Below are 21,095 nucleotides of genomic sequence, written 5' to 3' on the forward strand. Positions count from 1 at the left end.
GGCAACGCTAACCCAGCAGCAGCAGACGTGATGGAACAGGAAGAGGCGCAGGAGGAGAAGGCCACGCTTTGTGAGACACAACAACCCAGGCCTTGCATGAGGACAAGAAGCGTGCGGATAGCATGCTTTGTACCGCCATGCAGTCATAAATGTAATAAAGATAAGTGGTTCAATAAACAGGGACCACGCGGCAACGCTAACCCAGCAGCAGCAGACGTGATGGAACAGGAGGAGGCGCAGGAGGAGAAGGCCACGCTTTGTGAGACACAACAACCAGGCCTTGCATGAGGTACCGCCATGCAGTCATAAATGTAATAAAGATAAGTGGTTCAATAAACAGGGACCACGCGGCAACGCTAACCCAGCAGCAGCAGACGTGATGGAACAGGAGGAGGCGCAGGAGGAGAAGGCCACGCTTTGTGAGACACAACAACCCAGGCCTTGCATGACAAGAAGCGTGCGGATAGCATGCTTTGTACCGCCATGCAGTCATAAATGTAATAAAGATAAGAGGTTCCATAAACAGGGACCGGCAACGCTAACCCAGCAGCAGCAGCAGCACACGTGATGGAACAGGAGCAGGCGCAGGAGGAGAAGGCCATGCTTTTTGAGACACAACAACCCAGGCCTTGCATGAGGACAAGAAGCGTGCGGATAGCATGCTTTGTACCGCCATGCAGTCATAAATGTAATAAAGATAAGAGGTTCCATAAACAGGGACCGGCAACGCTAACCCAGCAGCAGCAGCAGCACACGTGATGGAACAGGAGCAGGCGCAGGAGGAGAAGGCCATGCTTTTTGAGACACAACAACCCAGGCCTTGCATGAGGACAAGAAGCGTGCGGATAGCATGCTTTGTACCGCCATGCAGTCATAAATGTAATAAAGATAAGTGGTTCAATAAACAGGGACCACGCGGCAACGCTAACCCAGCAGCAGCAGACGTGATGGAACAGGAGGAGGCGCAGGAGGAGAAGGCCACGCTTTGTGAGACACAACAACCCAGGCCTTGCATGAGGACAAGAAGCGTGCGGATAGCATGCTTTGTACCGCCATGCAGTCATAAATGTAATAAAGATAAGTGGTTCAATAAACAGGGACCACGCGGCAACGCTAACCCAGCAGCAGCAGACGTGATGGAACAGGAGGAGGCGCAGGAGGAGAAGGCCACGCTTTGTGAGACACAACAACCAGGCCTTGCATGAGGTACCGCCATGCAGTCATAAATGTAATAAAGATAAGTGGTTCAATAAACAGGGACCACGCGGCAACGCTAACCCAGCAGCAGCAGACGTGATGGAACAGGAGGAGGCGCAGGAGGAGAAGGCCACGCTTTGTGAGACACAACAACCCAGGCCTTGCATGACAAGAAGCGTGCGGATAGCATGCTTTGTACCGCCATGCAGTCATAAATGTAATAAAGATAAGAGGTTCCATAAACAGGGACCGGCAACGCTAACCCAGCAGCAGCAGCAGCACACGTGATGGAACAGGAGCAGGCGCAGGAGGAGAAGGCCATGCTTTTTGAGACACAACAACCCAGGCCTTGCATGAGGACAAAAAGCGTGCGGATATAGCAGCAATGCTTTTTGCCGCCATGCAGTCATAAATGTAATACAGATGAGAGGTTCAATAAACAGGGACCGGAAACGCTACACCATCCCAGATGTTCATTGGTCATGTTACTTGGTTGGGGTCCTGGAGTGTTGCGTAGTCATTTCCAATCCAGGATTGATTCATTTTAATTTGAGTCAGACGGTCTGCATTTTCTGTGGAGAGGCGGATACGCCGATCTGTGACGATGCCTCCGGCAGCACTGAAGCAGCGTTCCGACATAACGCTGGCTGCCGGGCAAGCCAGCACCTCTATTGCGTACATTGCCAGTTCATGCCAGGTGTCTAGCTTCGATACCCAATAGTTGAAGGGTGCAGATGGATTGTTCGACACAGCTACGTCATCTGACATGTAGTCCTTGACCATCTTCTCCAGGCGATCGGTGTTGGAGGTGGATCTGCACGCTTGCTGTTCAGTGGGCTGCTGCTGCATGGGTGTCAGAAAATTTTCCCACTCCAAGGACACTGCCGATACCATTCCCTTTTGGGCACTAGCTGCGGCTTGCGTTGTTTGCTACCCTCCTGGTCGTCCTGGGTTTGCGGAAGTCAGTCTGTCGGTGTACAACTGGCTAGAGGAGGGGGAGGATGTCAATCTCCTCTCTAAAGTCTCCACAAGGGCCTGCTGGTATTCTTCCATTTTGACCTGTCTGACTCTTTCTTCAAGCAGTTTTGGAACATTGTGTTTGTACCGTGGATCCAGAAGGGTATAAACCCAGTAATTGGTGTTGTCCAGAATGCACACAATGCGTGGGTCGCGTTCAATGCAGTCTAGCATGAATTGAGCCATGTGTGCCAGAGTCCTACCAGAATCCTCATCATCCTCTTGTGAGCGTTGTGATAGTTGTTGTGATGCATCATAGTCGTCACCTTCCTCCTGGTCTGCTTCTGCTGACCATTCGCGCTGAATTGTGGAAGTCCAACGTGCACCGCTCTGGCCCTCGTCAGTGGTGGCATGAAATTCCTGCTCCAACTCCAGCTGTTCCTCCTCCTCTTCTTCGTCATAGCTGCTGGGGCCAGCGTTCCCTGAGGCGGATGGCCTGATGTTGGTACCATCACGCTGATCGTTTTCTCCTTCAGATTCCCCCAGTTGCATCATGACAGCTGTTTCCTTGATTTTCAACATTGACCTCTTCAGTAAACACAGCAGTGGTATGGTAATGCTGACTGAAGAGTTGTCACTGCTCACAAGCAACGTGGATTGCTCAAAATTTTGGAGGACTTGGCAGAGGTCCAACATGTTGGCCCAATCGGATCCACAGAAGCTTGGCAGCTGTCCGGATGCGCCTCGGTACTGCGCCGTCATGTACTGGACCACTGCACTCTTCTGCTCACAAAAGCGTGCTAGCATGTGCAGCGTAGAATTCCAGCGTGTAGGGACATCACACAGCAAGCGATGGTGAGGGAGATTGAAGCGCTCCTGCATCTTGGCGAGTGCCCCCGAAGCAGTACTGAAATTTCTACAATGTTTGGCCACTCGACGCACCTTCAACAGAAGATCGGCCACGCCTGGGTATGTCCTCAGGAACCGCTGAACTACTAGGTTCATCACGTGCGCCAGGCAAGGGATGTGTGTCAGCTTAGCCAACCTTAAAGCGCGAATGAGATTACTCCCATTATCACACACAACCATGCCCGGTTTCAGGTCCAGCGGTGCCAGCCACAAATCCGTCTGTTCCTTTATTCCCTTCCAAATTTCCTCCCCTGTGTGCTGCTTATCCCCAAGGCAGATCAGCTTCAGCAACGCTTGCTGACGCATGCCAACAGCTGTGCTGCACTGCTTCCACGATCCTACTGCTGCTGGGTTAGTGTTTCCGGATGAGGTACAGCTTTGAGATGCGTTGGAGGAGAAGGAGTCAGAGAGGTAGGTGCTGCTGTTGTTATCCAGTGGGAGGGACGGCGGTGCAGCTGTTTGCGGCGTGGGCAACACCCGCGCCGTAGCAGGTGAGGAATCGCTGCCAGGCTCCACAAGGTTCACCCAGTGCGCGGTAAGGGAGATGTATCGACCCTGTCCGAACGCACTCGTCCAAGTGTCAGTGGTGAGGTGAACCTTGCAGGCAACGGCATTCTTCAAGCTTCGGGTTATTTTGCTGACCACGTGCTCATGCAACTCAGGCACTGCAGAGCGCGCAAAGTGGTAGCGGCTGGGAACCACGTAACGTGGGATGGCCACTGACATCATGCCCTTGAAGCTGTTTGTCTCCACCACTCGATATGGCAGCATTTCGCAGGCCAGAAGCTTGGCTATGCTGGCTGTTACTGCCACGGCCCGGGGGTCATTTGCTGGCAATTTCCTCTTGCGCTCAAACATCTCCGACACAGACAACTGAACCGTAGCGCTGCACACGGAAGGGCTGTTGGTTGTTGTGTTTGATGAACACTGGGAGACCTCAAGAGCACTACTCCGGAAAGTGACAGTGTCAGCGTCGTCTGATGTTTGTGAATGTTGTGAACCACGCAATGGCTGGGCTACTGCTGCTGCTGAGGCGGGTCTGGTGGTGAGTCTGGTGAACCCAAGGGAGGCAGTGTTGCTGGTACCCTGTCCTGCCGCGTTTGCCCACAGAGTGGGATGTTTGGATAGCATGTGGCGGCTCATGCTGGTGGTGGAGAGGTTGTTAATACTTTTCCCCCTGCTCAGGCGGGTCTTGCACACCTTGCAAATCGCCATGGTAACATCCTCAGTGCAGTCTTCAAAGAAAGCCCAGACTTTGGAGCACCTGCCTCCTTGCTGGCGATTTCTGTTTGCTCCTCTTTTGCCTCTCACTTGAACTTCCACGCTTGTGGTGCCTGAAATTGCGCGCCGCCTACCTTGTGGCACAAGGCGAACTCGTGCAGCAGTGGGTTCTTCAACAGACTCATCTGTGCTGCTGCTACGACGGCGATGTTCTCGTTCACAAACAAAATCTGAGTCTATGTCCACATTGTCCATACCCTCCTCTTCCATCTCCTCAAACTCGTCATATATCATTGTGGGGGGCCGCCGCCGTGGAGTAGAGCTCCCCAGAACAACCTCTGCGCAGCTCACTCCAACGTCGTCTTCCAGATCTTGTCGGCCGACCTCCTGCAATTGCAACCCCTCCTGCCCAACTTGCTCTGGGATTTGGGTTTCCGAGTTCTCCTCGGACTCGCCTTGTATTTCAGTGCGCGGTGCATTTCCCACAGTTAATAGTTGTGAATCCGGGCACAACATTTCTGGCTGTTCCTCCATTGACCTTTGAAAGGTGGAAGTTTGTTGGGCTGGGAATAGCTCCTGCGAATACCCCATTGTGTCCTGAGGTAATTCATCGGACTGGTTATCTGTCAGTTGTGTGCGTGGTGTCGCTGCCGGTTGTGTCAGCTTTGTGCCCACTGGCTCCTTGTAACTGGCTGAGGACTCGGACCTCGTGCGTGATGTGCTGGTGCTGCTTAACCCACTGCTGGACGCTTGAGAGGTCATCCAAGTAATTATCTGGTCCTGTTCTTTTGGATTTGTGAGGGTTGTTGTCCTGGACGACATGGGCGGTATTGAGTGGGTTTTCTTGGGTGCTCCCCTGTGGCCTGTACGTGAACCGTCAGGGGAAACACCTCTTCCCTTGCCCCTTCCTCTTTCACCGGATTTCTTCCTCATTTCACTTATCCTTACAGTACACGCTGACTGGCAGCAGTACAGTGGCAGTACAGAAATGCTATACAGTACCACTATTCCCAGCAGCGACACAGAGCACAATGCTATACAGTGGCGGGTGAGCGGTGTACTACTGTTCCCAGGCCCAGCAGACACAGAGTGGAAGTAAACACAATGCTATATAGTCTGGCTGAGCGGTGTACACAGAGTGGCAGTACACACAATGCTATATAGTCTGGCTGAGCGGTGTACACAGAGTGGCAGTACACACAATGCTATATAGTCTGGCTGAGCGGTGTACACAGAGTGGCAGTACACACAATGCTATATAGTCTGGCTGAGCGGTGTACACAGAGTGGCAGTACACACAATGCTATATAGTCTGGCTGAGCGGTGTACACACAGTGGCAGTACACACAATGATATATAGTCTGGCTGAGCCGTGTACACAGAGTGGCAGTACACACAATGCTATATAGTCTGGCTGAGCCGTGTACACAGAGTGTCAGTAAACAATGCTATATATAGCGTGGCTGAGCGAGGTACACAGTGGCAGTACACACAATGCTATATAGTCAGGCTGAGCCGTGTACACAGAGTGTCAGTAAACAATGGTATATAGTCTGGCTGAGCGGTGTACACAGAGTGTCAGTAAACAATGGTATATAGTCTGGCTGAGCGGTGTACACAGAGTGGCAGTAAACACAATGCTATATATAGCGTGGCTGAGCGAGGTGCACAGTGGCAGTACACACAATGCTATATAGTCAGGCTAAGCCGTGTACACAGAGTGTCAGAAAACACAATGCTATATATAGCGTGGCTGAGCGAGGTGCACAGTGGCAGTACACACAATGCTATATAGTCAGGCTGAGCCGTGTACACAGAGTGTCAGTAAACAATGGTATATAGTCTGGCTGAGCGGTGTACACAGAGTGTCAGTAAACAATGGTATATAGTCTGGCTGAGCGGTGTACACAGAGTGGCAGTAAACACAATGCTATATATAGCGTGGCTGAGCGAGGTGCACAGTGGCAGTACACACAATGCTATATAGTCAGGCTAAGCCGTGTACACAGAGTGTCAGAAAACACAATGCTATATATAGCGTGGCTGAGCGAGGTGCACAGTGGCAGTACACACAATGCTATATAGTCAGGCTAAGCCGTGTACACAGAGTGTCAGAAAACACAATGCTATATATAGCGTGGCTGAGCGAGGTGCACAGTGGCAGTACACACAATGCTATATAGCCAGGCTAAGCCGTGTACACAGAGTGTCAGAAAACACAATGCTATATATAGCGTGGCTGAGCGAGGTACACAGTGGCAGTAAACAATGCTATATATATAGTGTGGCTGAGCGAGCGGTGTACTACTGTTCCCAGCAGCGACACACAATGACTGGGGGGGACCCTGGCTAGCGTGGCTGGAGAGCGAACTACCCTGCCTGCCTACCCAAAGCTAAACCCACAGAGAAATGGCGGAAATATGACGTGGTTCGGGTATTTATTTACCCGAACCACGTGACCGTTCGGCCAATCAGAGCGCGTTCGGGCCCAAACCACGTGACCCGTTCGGCCAATCACAGCACTAGCCGAACGTTCGGGGAACGTTCGGCCATGCGCTCTTAGTTCGGCCATGTGGCCGAACGGTTTGGCCGAGCACCGTCAGGTGTTCGCCCGAACTCGAACATCACCCGAACAGGGTGATGTTCTGCAGAACCCGAACAGTGGCGAACACTGTTCGCCCAACACTACTGCAGATACACAGTAGTCACTGACTGACTTTACCGGAGCTCACAGGGGTGGAACGGACCGGATTAGATGGACACCGTGGGAGGCCACAAAATACAGGGGACTGGAGGAAGCCTCAGGTAAGTATAAATCACACATTCCACAAAGTGCTGAGTATTGGGGGGTCGTTGCGGGCAGGGCTGGATTTAAACTTTTTGCTGCCCAAGGCCCACTATCATCTTGCCCCAGAGCTTAGCAGTGATTGACCTGCTATCCTTCTGATACCCCTCATCGCTTGCAGGTGTATGGCTAGCTCACCTGTGCTGTCTGTTTGCTGCTGCAGCTGCCGCCGTCCACCAGCTCGCATCCATGTAACTGATTCGCAATGGCATTGCTGCCTCCTCCTCCTGCAGCTGTCACCCCCCCTTGCTCGCTGCATTATCAGACCTGAGAGCAGTGCTGGCCGCAGCTCGCGTTAGTGGAGAGCTGCTGTGTAGAGTGCTCTGTGCTCTGTATACTTTAAAAACAGGAAGTGATGTAACTTCCAGTATTTGGCACTGCGCTGTGCACCTCTCCACTCTCAGCAGAGCCCGGCCAGCGCTGATAGGAGGTCTGATTATGCAGTGAGCAAGGGGGATTACACTAGAGGAGGAGGCGGGGGCAGCAATGCCATTGTATATCAGTTATGTGCATGCGAGCAGATGGTGGCAGCGGCGGCAAGCGGATAGCGCAGATGAGTCAGCCTTACACCTGCAAAATCGCCCCAGTCATCCCAGCACCCTAGGCACTGGTGCCCTTCCTACAAATCCGGCCCTGGTTGTGGGTGCTGGGGGAGGAAAATGTGATTGTAGATGTCTATGTGGGAGAAAGAGGCTACTGTGAGTACTGAAGGAGGGTAAGGATACTGGGGTTGAGCTTCTCAGGGACAGGGTCAGAGCTACTCATGGCCAGGGCAGAGTTACTTGTGGTTTTGGGGGCGGAGTTACTTGCATTCAGGGGGGGACTACTCTGGGTTGTGCGTGAAGCTAATCGCACATGGAGGCGGAGCTTACCGCACATAGGGAAGGGACATGTCTTTTAAAAATAAAAATGGTACTGTCTGAGCACTCAAAGCTAGATCTCTGCAGTTGCCAGCAGCAGCAGAAGCAGCAGCAGTGTCAGACCTCCCAAACCCCCCTCATACTTACAGACAAGGAGGCAGAGATTGTCAGGCCACATCACAGTCTGCTCTTCTTCCTCACTACAGCAGCACCAGCAACTTGTGCTCAGCAGCGCCACCTGCAGCTCTTCCTCCCTTGGCCGGGACTATAGATTAATTGTCGGGTTGGCCAGGCAGTGTTCATGCGCAGCACAGAAGGCTGGTGAGAAAATAGTTCCCCTCCCCCCCCACCTGCCTGCTGTTGTCTCTGTATCTTAGTAGCAGATGTGGGGGAAGATTCTTGCTGCCAGAGCGGAGTATAAATGGACTGGGCTCCTCAGTGATGTCAGGCCCCATGTCACTACCAGCAAGGACTATTTAGACACTGCGGAGGGATCGGGGCACTCCAATTTAGAAGCGGGGCACATGCTTACTTTGTTTTGCCCTAGCAACGCCTATGCTAAATATCCTGCATTAAAATCACATGCATTTTATTACAACCAAGTTAATAGCCTCTTTACATCTATAGTAGGAAAGAATTGGAAATTGGGGACTCATAAGATATTTGAGGATATTTTAAAAGCCCCCCAGGAGCAACGCTCTTTATCCTGGCTTTACTCTGTCCTTAGGGAATCCACCTTGATTCCTAGTAGGTTCACTCTCCATATTCGCAAATGGACGGACCTTTTTTCTATTACAAAAGAGGAATTTATTGAGATAGTCCAGAATAGTTGGATGGCTGTGAGGAAAGCGATTGGAAGTGAGGACTGGAGATAAATGTTTTTAAAAATCATACACAGGGCTTATATCCCAATTCAGGGACCTTATTAACATATACATGATATGGACGCTAATACCCCATTGCAAGTTGACCCTACTCTTTGCCCGAAGTGCTTTGACCCTGTTCCAAACTTAAATCACATGCTTTGGACGTGCCCTATGATCAAGATGGTCTGGGACAACTCTGTGCGAGATATGAACAGAGTAACGGGACACAAGAGAAAACCTGATTTGTTATTCTGTTTATTTCATGCCAAAGAGCTTCAAGATGAACATAATTCACCACCAATTTCTAAATTTGAACATCTATATTGATTAGCAACTCCAAAAGCAGTGATGAAACATTGGATAATGCCAGAACCCCCACCGATGACACCGATAAGAGAGCTTATAGATTATCTTCTCCAAATGGAAAGGTTGAATCTTGAAAAAGAAAATAAAGCTTGAGTTCAGATATTCTTTAAAACATGGAGGAAATATGTAGAGGTTTTCTTCACCCCTAACCAAATTTTCCATCTTATGAAGCCACTTGAAAATACCACTTGGTATCTGCTTAATAAAATTGGGGGAAAATTGGGAATTTTGGAAATCTGAAGTGGCTCTTAAAACTACCTGGTAGATATGAGATGATGTGGGAGAGCGAGGGGAGGGGGTGTTAATAGTTTAAGGGGGGGGGGGGTTACCTTTAGATAGTTAATAGTTAATTGATCATTTTCTTATTGGTATTTGGTATGTACTCAATGATGTATGTTGTCAGACACAAGACTGCAAATGTTAAACTGACTATAGAGCTCTTACCTTTGTTATTTAACTCTAATGATGAACCATGTAGGCCTTAGCATCTTAACCATGGTATTATATCCTACCTTTGTCATTCCAAATGAGATGCAACTATATCTTGTCATTCATTATCTTCTGCAAGAATATACAATTGTGTATATTTTCTCTTTCATTGAGTGCATCAATAAAAATAGTTTTTGAAAAAAAACAATACTATCAAGAAATCCAGTAACACAAGTACAAATACATATATAATTGATGCATAGTTTTAAAATATCACCAATACTGGTACATCTTCATTGATAAAATACACAGAAAGAGATGACACTAGGATGAAGTCCCTGCCCTTGGCGGCTTACAACCTAGATGCGTTTAATGCATTGCAGTCCTCAAACAACCGCAAAGACGTTTAGTGATTACAGCAGGTGAGCATATCTTTATTTTTACTAGTGGACACCTCCAGTACCTCTCGGCCGCAATTTTCGCGTAGTGGTGTTTTGTGGCCGCCATGCTTGTGCGCACAATCATGGGAGTGCAGACTGAGGTAGTTCAATGACAGTTAAGTGACCAAAAAAACCACTGATTCTGCACTGAGGCCTTATACAGGGGCAGAAGTGGATACTAGATGCCAGTAATGGTGTGAAGGATTATTGGGCTATGGTCGGTGCACTACTAGGACCAGCAGACCTGTCTCCAACAGCTAACTTGTGCACTGGCCACAGAAGAGCAATAGAATAGCAAGAAAAACAATGTATCCGTCCTAAGAATGTGGTAGCAGCAAGAATCTGCACTGAGGACACAGAACACAGGCCTAACTAACGCTATCCCGCACAGAAGCCAAACACGGAGTGCAAAATGGCTTCTGTGCTGGCTTTCTGATAGGTGGGGGAGCGGTCCAGGTGGAAGGGATAGCTGATTGGCTGTCATGTGTCTGCGGACTCTCGGGTGAGGAGTCAAAGTTTAGCTCCAATATAATGTATAAGGGGAGAATTGAACACTGCATGTATTCGCCTGAACACCCCTTGTTCGCCATGAACTATTCGCCGGCAGAACAGTTCAAAACCGTCTCTCTTCCTCTGTCCCCCTTTGTGCCTCCTGTCCCTCTTTATGCCTCCTTCTGTCCCCCTTTGTGCCTCCTTCTGTCCCCCTGTACCTCTGTCAGTCCCCCTTTTTGCCTCCTTCTGTCCCCTTGTGCCTCCTTCTGTCCCTTGTGCTACCTCTGCTTCCATGTGCATCCCTCTATCCCACTGTGCCTTCTCCTGTATCCCTTTGTAGCTCCCTCTGTGCCTCCTTCTGTCTCCTTGTGCAACTATCTGTTCACATCCTGCACACCCCCAACCCAGGGTGTAAAGGCAGTGTATAGCGCAGCAGAAGCTGTGCACTCACCTACCTGCTGGAGTCCAGCGCTGTGCCTGTGCAACCATCCTGTCTGTCTCCTGCTCCCTCTACATGTGGTAGGAGATGCCAGGCACTAGGCTGAGCGGTGAGCAGGCAGGCAGGAGCACAGCACTGGGCTCCATCGGAGAGGTGAGTGCACAGCTTCTGCTGCACTATACTCGGCATTTACACACTGGGCTGGGGGAGTGCAGGAAGGGACTGTACAATGTAATGTGAAAAATTGGCGGGTTGTTTGTATCTCAGGGACTACCTGTATTGTGCATCTATCCTATACGGCACATGGTTTATATTTTCTAGTGTGTTTGTGTGTGTGTTTTTTGGGGGATTTTTTTTTTTTGGGTGGGGGGGTTGACATGGGTTTTTTTGCCTGGGGTGACAAAAAGGCTAGAAACAGCCCTGGCATTATAAACTCTGTTAATGCTTTCTAAACACTAACACGTTTTATTTTTAAAACTCAGAAATTGCCACCAAGGAAGAATTTCAAAAGAAACAAGAATCTGAAATAATAATCTACTCGAGAGAGAGGAACAGAGATACATATGAATGCATTACTCCTGCTAATATCAAAGCCGTCATCACCAAGGTACAGTACTACATACTGTTTTCCTAATAAGCTATTACTTAAAACATGGGTACTTGTATCATAGTGATACTGTCTGACTGACAGAGAGAACTGGGGTGAGTCACTGCCCCCATTGGAGTGCTAAATATTTACTTTTATAGCTAGAAAGATAATCATTTATAATTACCCGACTGGTCAATGTCCAAGTGCCTGTCACTCACCCAATCTGCATTTTAGTTTATGAAGAAATTAAAGGGGGGGGGAGTGTTTAATTCAGTTTGATCTTTACAGAGAGATTGTGTGGATACAGGCTGTGGTGTTTGGGAGAATAATTTAGATTTATGCCTCTCTTCTCTGGAGTGTGGTCTTCTGTACCATAACTGAGGCTGAATATGGAGGAGAGGTCTCAATTGACCTTTTGAAGTTGATCTCAGAGGTAAACTGCAGTGTAATTTGAAAGTAAGGTGCACAGAGAAGGTTATGTGTGCCTGGAACTAGGTTGCACAAGTAAAAACCTGTTTGACAGCAGTGGAGTTCTTTGATAGTTTGAAGATAGTTGACCGAGAAAAAGGTGTTGTTATGCCTCCACCATTTCCATTCCTTTTCCATGATCTTAATTGGTCTGAAACTGTATTTCTTTTTTGCTCTGAAAGATTCCTTACAGCCTTAAACCTACTAGCACAAACGAAAATTGGAGCAGAACAGCATTCAAACTGTTAAACACAGCACTTTGTCCTACCGTGGAAAGCTCCTTCAGCTCATGATCTGCATCCAAAGAGGAGAATGTTTACATTCCTTAGTTGTTACATTGTGTGTAACAACTAAAAAGGAGTTCTCTGTGCTTCAAGCATACACACAGTTCAAATGAGCTCACTAGAAGATTTTAATATATAATAAAAAGCAGCTTAAATAAAATGCAATGGCAGCTTTCAGAGGAGATAAACTGTACTTTGGGAACTTGTAATTTGTAAACAGACAATATTACTTACTTAAATACCAGTGTATCGTGCTGCACTCAAAACATGAGCTGCACCTAGGGGATTAAAACAAAAAACAAAAAAGACAGAACAAAATCAATAGTAATAATTTATCCACATAAGCATAATCATCAAAATTCAGTATTCAAAGAAATAGAGGGCATATCCTATTATAAGTTTCTATTCTGTAGAACAAAATTAGAAACTATCCTAAAAGATTTTTGTGTTTCAATATTTGATGGGCGTCAACAAAGCCCACTACCGATGGGCGTCGACAAAGTGGCAACCCCAGGACCGCCTAACGCTGATTGGCAGCAGCACCTGGGGGACTAATTAGCTGGGGATCGCACGCATAGATGCGCGGCACATCCACTGGCATTAGGCTCCGCCCGCCCGCCCGCAACGTTAACCACCCGTCTATTTAGAAGCGCCGGCGGGTTGTTAACCCCCGATCTGCCGCATGCAAAATGTATAATACACTTTGTAATGTATACAAAGTGTATTATACAGGCTGCCTCCTACCCTGGTGGTCCCAGTGATCGAGGGACCACCAGGGCAGGAGGCAGCCCCCTTAGTAAGCACAACAGAACACTGATCCTGCCCCCTGATTGCCCACATCACCCCTCAGACCCCCCCTGGTCACCCCCTCAGACCCCTGTTTGCACCCAGTCACCCCCTAATCACCCATCAATCACCCCCTGTCACTATCTGTCAACGCTATTTTTAGATTAGGTCCTAAACTGCCCCCTGGGGGCTCCTGATCACCCCCCTCCACACACACACACACTCAGATCCTCCCCAGACCCCCCCCCCCTTGTGTACTGTATACATTTATTCTTCCCTGTAATCACCCACTGATCACCTGTCAATCACCCATCAATCACCCCCTGTCACTGCCACCCATCAGATCAGACCCTAACCTGCCCCTTGCGGGCACCTGATCACCCGCGCTCACCCTCAGATCGCCCGCAGACCCGCCCTCAGATCACCTCCCAAGTGCATTGTTTACATCTGTTTTCCCCTCTAATCACCCACTGATCATTCATCAATCACCCCCTGTCACTGCTACCCATCAGATCAGACCCTAATCTGCCCCTTGTGGGCACCCAATTACCCACCCACACCCTCAGATCGCCCTCAGACCCCCCTGATCACCTCCTCAGTGCATTATTTACATCTGTTCTCCCCTCTAATCACCCACTGATCACCCATTAATCAACCCTTGTCACCACCTGTCACTGCTACCCATCATATCAGACCCTCATCTGCCCCTTGCGGGCACCCAATCACCCGCCCACACCCTCAGATCACCCTCAGACCCTCCCCCCCCCCCGATCACCTTAACCAGTGCATTGCTTGCACCTATTCTCCCCTCTAATCACACCCTGATCACCTATCAATCACCCCATCACCCCCTGTCACCACCTGTCACTGCTACCCATCAGATCAGACCCTAATCTGCCCCTTGCAGGCACTCAAACACCCACCCACACCCTCAGATTGCCCTCAAAACCCCCCTGATCACCTCCCCAGAGATATTTCTCCCACTCAGCATGGGTATGTGTAAAAATACACCCCAAAACACATTATACTACTTCACCTGAGTATGGCGATACTACATGTGTGACACTTTTTTGCAGCCTAGGTGCGCTAAGAGGCCCAAAGTCCTATGAGCACCTTTAGGCTTTACAGGGGTGCTTACAATTTAGCACCCCCCAAAAAGCCTGGAAAGTAAACACACCCCACAAATGACTCCATTTTGGAAAGTAGACACCCCAAAGTATTCAGAGAGGGGCATGGTGAGTCCGTGGCAGATTTCATTTTTTTCGTCACAAGTAAGCAGAAATGGAAACTTTTTTTTAGTTTTGTTTTTGTCACAAAGTGTTGTTTTCCGCTAACTTGTGACAAAAAATAAAATCTTCTATGAACTCACCATGCCTCTTAGTGAATACTTTGGGATGTCTTCTTTCCAAAATGGGGTCATTTGGGGGGTATTTATACTATGCTGGAATTTTAGCACCTTATGAAACATGACAGGTGTTAAGAAAAGTCAGAGCTGCTTCAAAATGGGAAAATTCACTTTTTGCACCATAGTTTGTAAACGCTATAACTTTTACCCAAACCAATAAATATACACTTATTGCATTTTTTTTATCAAAGACATGTAGCACAATAAATGTGGACAAAAATGTATATAGAAATTTAACTTTATTTGAAAAATGTCTTTTTTGATGGATATAATAAAAACTAAAAATAACAGCAGCAATCAAATAGCACCAAAAGAAAGCTGTATTAGTGACAAGAAAAGGAGGTAAAATTCATTTAGGTGGTAGGTTGTTTGACTGAGCAATAAACCGTTAAAGCTGCAGTGGTCTGAATGGAAAAAAAGTGTCTGGGCCTTAAGACAAGACAAGACAAGACAAATAACACTTATATCGCGCTTTTCTCCTGGCGGACTCAAAGCGCCAGAGCTGCAGCCACTAGGACGCGCTCTATAGGCAGTAGCAGTGTTAGGGAGACTTGCCTAAGGTCTCCTACTAAATAGGTGCTGGCTTACTGAACAGGCAGAGCCGAGATTCGAAACCCTGGTCTCCTGTGTCAGAGGCAGAGCCCTTAACCATTACACCATCCATTCACCAGCCACTGGTCCTTAAGGGGTTTTATGACTGCAGTCCCTAAGTGGTTAAAGGAAAAAAAGTTCAGCACAGTAATAACAATGATTATTTCAGCAGAAAAAAATGGTACTTTAACAGGTTGTACAGTAATCCAGATGATCACACCCTGAGCATGCTGTGACTGAAGCATTGATAACAGGGCTGATACTGACCCCAGCCAGAGCAAGCGATAATTATAATGCAGAATTATGACCACTTAATTGAGGACATGCTAATTTTGAACAAACCTCATTCATAAGGATTACAACTTTAAAGCATAAAAGGCTTATTGATTCCTGCCTGGTGTAAAAAGTCAGCCATGGTGAGTCAACCAATCTGAACCATAGCCCTGGTTTTCAATTCCTCCCACCTAGAAAGTTCACTGCTGGTCAATGCTTAAAGATATTTAAGGTACCCGTTGAGGATACAATCTCGATTGAACAATCTTACCAAATTTATGTATTAGAGGGGTAAAGTCAGTGTATACAGGTCCTTAGCATATTGTGATACAGTTCATTATTTTCTGTAATGTACTGATAAACATTAGACTTTCATATATTTTAGATTCATTACACACAACTGAAGTAGTTCAAGCCTTTTATTGTTTTAATATTGATGATTTTGGCATACAGCTCATGAAAACCCCAAATTCCTATCTCAAAAAATTAGCATATTTCATCCGACCAATAAAAGAAAAGTATTTTTAAAACAAAAAAAGTCAACCTTAAATAATTATGTTCAGTTATGCACTCAATACTTGGTCGGGAATCCTTTTGCAGAAATGACTGCTTCAATGCGGCGTGGCATGGAGGCAATCAGCCTGTGGCACTGCTCAGGTGTTATGGAGGTCCAGGATGCTTCGTGTTGGGTCTTGCATCTCTCAACTTTCTCTTCAGAATATCCCACAGATTCTCTATGGGGATCAGGTCAGGAGAGTTGGCAGGCCAATTGAGCACAGTAATACCATGGTCAGTAAACCATTTACCAGTGGTTTTGGCACTTTGAGCAGGTGCCAGGTCGTGCTGAAAAATGAAATCTTCATCTCCATAAAGCTTTTCAGCAGATGGAAGCATGAAGTGCTCCAAAATCTCCGGATAGCTAGCTGCATTGACCCTGCCCTTGATAAAACACAGTGGACGAACACCAGCAGCTGACATGGCACCCCAGACCATCACTGACTGTGGGTACTTGACCCTGGACTTCAGGCATTTTGGCATTTCCCTCTCCCCATTCTTCCTCCAGACTCTGGCACCTTGATTTCCGAATGACATGCAAAAGTTGCTTTCTTCCGAAAAATGTACTTTGGACCACTGAGCAACAGTCCAGTGCTGCTTCTCTGTACCCCAAGTCAGGCGCTTCTGCCGCTGTTTCTGGTTCAAAAGTGGCTTGACCTGGGGAATGCGGCACCTGTAGCCCATTTCCTGCACACGCCTGTACACGGTGGCTCTGGAGGTTTCTACTCCAGTCTCAGTCCACTGCTTCCGCAGGTCCCCCAAGGTCTGGAATCGGTCCTTCTCCACAATCTTCCTCAGGGTCCAATCACCTCTTCTCGTTGTGCAGCGTTTTCTGCCACACTTTTTCCTTCCCACAGACTTCCCACTGAGGTGCCTTGATACAGCACTCTGGGAACAGCCTACTCGTTCAGAAATTTCTTTTTGTGTCTTAGCCTCCTGCTTGAGGGTGTCAATGATGGCCTTCTGGACAGCAGTCAGGTCGGCAGTCTTACCCATGATTGCGGTTTTGAGTAATGAACCAGGCTGGGAGTTTTTAAAAGCCTAAGGAATCTTTTGCAGGTGTTTAGAGTTAATTAGTTACATAGTTACATAGTTATTTTGGTTGAAAAAAGACATACGTCCATCGAGTTCAACCAGTTGATTCAGATGATTAGGTTAATAGCTTGTTTAGAGAACCTTTTCATGATATGCTAATTTTTTAAAATAGGAATTTGCGGTTTTCATGAGCTGTATGCCAAAATCATCAATATTCAGTTGTGTGTAATGAATCTAAAATATATGAAAGTCTAATGTTTATCAGTACATTATAGAAAATAATGAACTTTATCACAATATGCTAATTTTTTGAGAAGAACCTGTATATGTTGAGGGAACACGTCAGGTAGTTACTCACCTTACATAAAGACATTTTAAAATGAACCAACAACACCTGTATACAACACTATATCAAATTGATAAAATGAGCTAAAAAGTTTAAAAATAGAGAAGTAGGAGGCGGATTTACCTCCTCCAAGCAGACAGAAGATAATGCTTGTGTTGTTTCAACAAAGCAATTTTATTTACATACTCCAGGGTTCATACAACACTCCGCCTTATTACCTGATGAAGCAGGATTGTTTCTGTGAAATGCGTTGTATGAGCCCTTGAGTATGTAAATACTTTGAGAAGGTAAGTCCACCTCACCCTCCTCTATTTTTAAACTTTTTAGCTAATTTTATCCTTTTGGCTCCTCTGTTAATTTTGTACAAGTCCACCCTTGGTGGAGGGGTGTTGCCTCCTTTTTTCTGATCTACGGAGCGTGACTCCTTAATCCTAAATGAGATCAGGTTTAATCTCCTCACCTGCTTCTACAGTGGTTGCCTGTGAGGTAACCCTATCTTGTGAGTATAACTACTATTACTCTTATCCTCATTTATTTGATCACCAGTACATACTACATTATATTGGGCTCTTGGTATCCTCTTTTGTATTTCCTTAGTGTATACAACACTATATACTGTATAGTGCTTAAGTATTTTGCATATTTATTTATTTATTGTATTTATAAAGCGCCAACATATTACGACGCAGCGCTGTACATTAGTTTAGGTTACATACAATATTTAGGGGTGACATACAGCAATATGATAATACAGGAATACAAGAAAAACCAGATCAGGCAGCACAGTATGAGTACAAGGTAATGCTTAGTCATAGTCAGTCACTGGATGGAGATTAGGCAAGTTAGGCTCACTCAAATGCATAGCATGGGTTCACAGTAATGAAGGTGCATGATCAGGTAGGACACAAAAAGGAGTAGGACCCTGCACAAAGGCTTGCAATCTAGAGGGAGAGGTAGGGACACGAAAGGTAGGGGACCAGAGATCAGCTGTGGGTTTAGAGCACTTGTGAGGGGTGGTAGGCCAGAGTGAAAAGGTGAGTTTTGAGGGCCTTCTTAAAGATGTTGAAGGAGGGGGCTGCCCTAATGGGTGGAGGTAGGGAGTTCCATAGTGTTGGAGCAGCTCTTGAGAAGTCCTGGAGGCGCGCATGGGACAGGGTAATGCGGGTGGTAAGGCGAAGTTCATTGGAGGAGAGGAGTGAGCGGCTAGGTGTGTACCTCTAAGTAAGATCGGAAATGTAGGTTGGACAAGTTTTGTGGACAGATTTGTAGGTCAGACACAGTATCGTGAATCTGATTCTGGACTGGATAGAAAGCCAGTGGAGGGATTCACGGAGGGGAGCCGCCGTGGTGGAGCAATGGGAGGAGTGGATAATTCTGGCTGCCGCATTCATGATGGACTGCAGTGGGGCTGTTTGGGTCATAGGGAGACCAAACAGAAGGGCATTGCAGTGGTCAAGGCAGGAAATTATGAGGGCATGGATGAGGAGTTTGGTGGTGGCAGAGGTCAGGAAAGGGTGAATCTTACAGATGTTACGAAGGTGGAAGTTGCAGGACTTTGTGAGGTTTTGGATGTGGGGAGTGAAGGAGAGTGCGGAGTCCAGGGTGACAACCAGACAGCGGTAAGGCGAATGGTGGTGTGGTTAACAGTGACACACATCTGGGAGGTTAATTTAGAAACACGAGATATACCTGAGAAGATTTCTTGGAAAAACATTTTACAGACACAAACAGTGATATAATAACAGTACATATAAACATAATACTGTTTTAAATCATGTAGTCAACAATGGAACCTAGGGATAATAGCCATGCATTAAAATATATGGTTGTGTACTAAAAATTAGTGGACTATAAGTTTAATAGATGTCCCCACATCTTTTAAATTTAATGGACTAGTAGGACCTTTTAAGTGAATAATTAGAAATTAATGAGGTAGGTCATTTGTTTCAGTTTCAGATTTATTACAAAATACATCAATTTACAAAAACGGTTGACAAATTAAAAACAGCTGTGCATGTATTTGCTTTATGTTTAAGCATGGGCTTAAGCAGCTCCTTTCAGAAGGTATCTCATTTGTGCCAAAGCACTGCTAATTCCTTGTAATTCTTATGCTCGATACACACGGTGCGTTCGCGCACTCAATTTTCCCGTCGATTCCCGTCAATTCGTTTATTTCCAACATGTCCGATTTGGATTTTAATGGATCGTTAGGTCGATTCGGCATACTTTGCATGCGAATCGACCTAACGATCCATCGAAATCCAAATCGGACATGTTGGAAATAAACGAATCGACGGGAATCGACGGGAAAATCGAGTGCGCGAACGCACCGTGTGTATCCAGCATTAGTCACCAACTCCTTAAAGGGAACCTTAACTGAGAGCGATATGGATGTTTCCTTTTAAACAATACCAGTTGCCTGGCAGCCCTGCTGATCTCTTTGGTTGTGTTAGGGCTGAAAGACAGGACCAGATATAAGTTTGGGTAATGGAGCTCAAAACCCCAAGTATACGTTGGCTTTGGATACCCAAATTTGTAGGCTGAAGCCTATGACCCTTTGACCTTCAATTGAAAGAAGTGACACGACACCTCAGGTTAGCTACTTTCACTTCTCTGAGTTTTCTTTTGCTTTATTCAGACCATTTATACAGTGAAAACAGCACAGTAAGGTAAAATTAACCTATCATAGCAAAGCAAAAAGAACCAATCACAGCATAGTTGTTGGACCAATCACATCCTAGGGGTTTAACCTTTCCTAACCAATCATGTTAAGGGATGTATATACTGGTTTAGCCAATCATGGCAGAGGATGTATATGGGGTACTTTACCCAATCACAGTGAGAGGAGTAAGTTCCTGGAATTTGGCAGTGGAAAAACAACTTATTCCAGGAAAAAGTTTTATCTGGGTGACACTGTCCTAAAGACCCCTGTGTTCTGGGTCAGGTGGCTTAATTAAACATGCAAAGTAAAGAAATGGCTTAGATACACATGACAAAGAGACAAGGGACTTTAAGTCTTGTTTTGCAGAAATAAATCTATACTAGCTCTGCAGAGCAGATTCTGCAAAGAAGCCTTTTTGAGAGCTTATGTGGTACCTAAAGGGGCCCATACACATAACGATTTTCCCGCCGATATACTTTAAAGTGAACCCAAAGCAGAATTTAGGAGCGGGCAAATACAACACAAAGGCATGTTCCCCTCTAAATGACATGCCTCTGTGTCCTCTCGGCACCACTCTCTGCCGCCCTGCTCTGCACTGCCTCCTCCCAAAATCCATTGCAGGAAAGGCACTTCTGCAAAACGCCCCCTCTGGTGTTAGGAAGGCCCTTTCCCCACCTTTGTGTGCCCCTTCCCTACCTCTCCCCCTGCTCTCTTTGCTCTCCTATAAGAAGCATGCTGCTGAGAGCTGCACGGTAATCTCCCTTCTGGCTGCAGGCCAAACAGGAAGTGAGACTCTCTAGCGCTCCTTTCCTGTGGCTGAAATTTGAACTGCCTGGAATTGTATTGATAAATACATGCGCCACAATGGCGAAAAAAAAAAAAAAAACGCCATAGATTTAAATGACTTCCGGTCACCACTCATGTTGCCCAACAACGTGCTGTTATTCATCCATCAAATTCGGGACTTCTGGAGGATCGCATCGCACTGTGCCAGGCATGAAATGCCAGGTATGAGTATTGTGGCTTATCTTTCAGAGCAGAGAGGAAAATTTTAGTTTAGTTCCACTTCAAGGGGAGTGA

At 46.9% G+C, this 21,095-nt stretch overlaps 1 protein-coding gene across 1 annotated transcript in view; it reads left to right on the top strand.

Moving 5' to 3' along the window:
- Positions 1 to 21,095, top strand: part of CARD11 (caspase recruitment domain family member 11) — a 586,831-nt gene that overhangs the window by 529,159 nt on the left and 36,577 nt on the right. The window contains exon 22 of the mRNA XM_068244905.1: positions 11,504 to 11,628. Within this exon, the coding sequence (XP_068101006.1) occupies positions 11,504 to 11,628 (125 nt within the window). The remainder of the gene's footprint in view (positions 1 to 11,503; positions 11,629 to 21,095) is intronic.

Source organism: Hyperolius riggenbachi, chromosome 7, assembly GCF_040937935.1.
Source record: "Hyperolius riggenbachi isolate aHypRig1 chromosome 7, aHypRig1.pri, whole genome shotgun sequence".
Lineage (NCBI taxonomy): Eukaryota > Metazoa > Chordata > Amphibia > Anura > Hyperoliidae > Hyperolius > Hyperolius riggenbachi.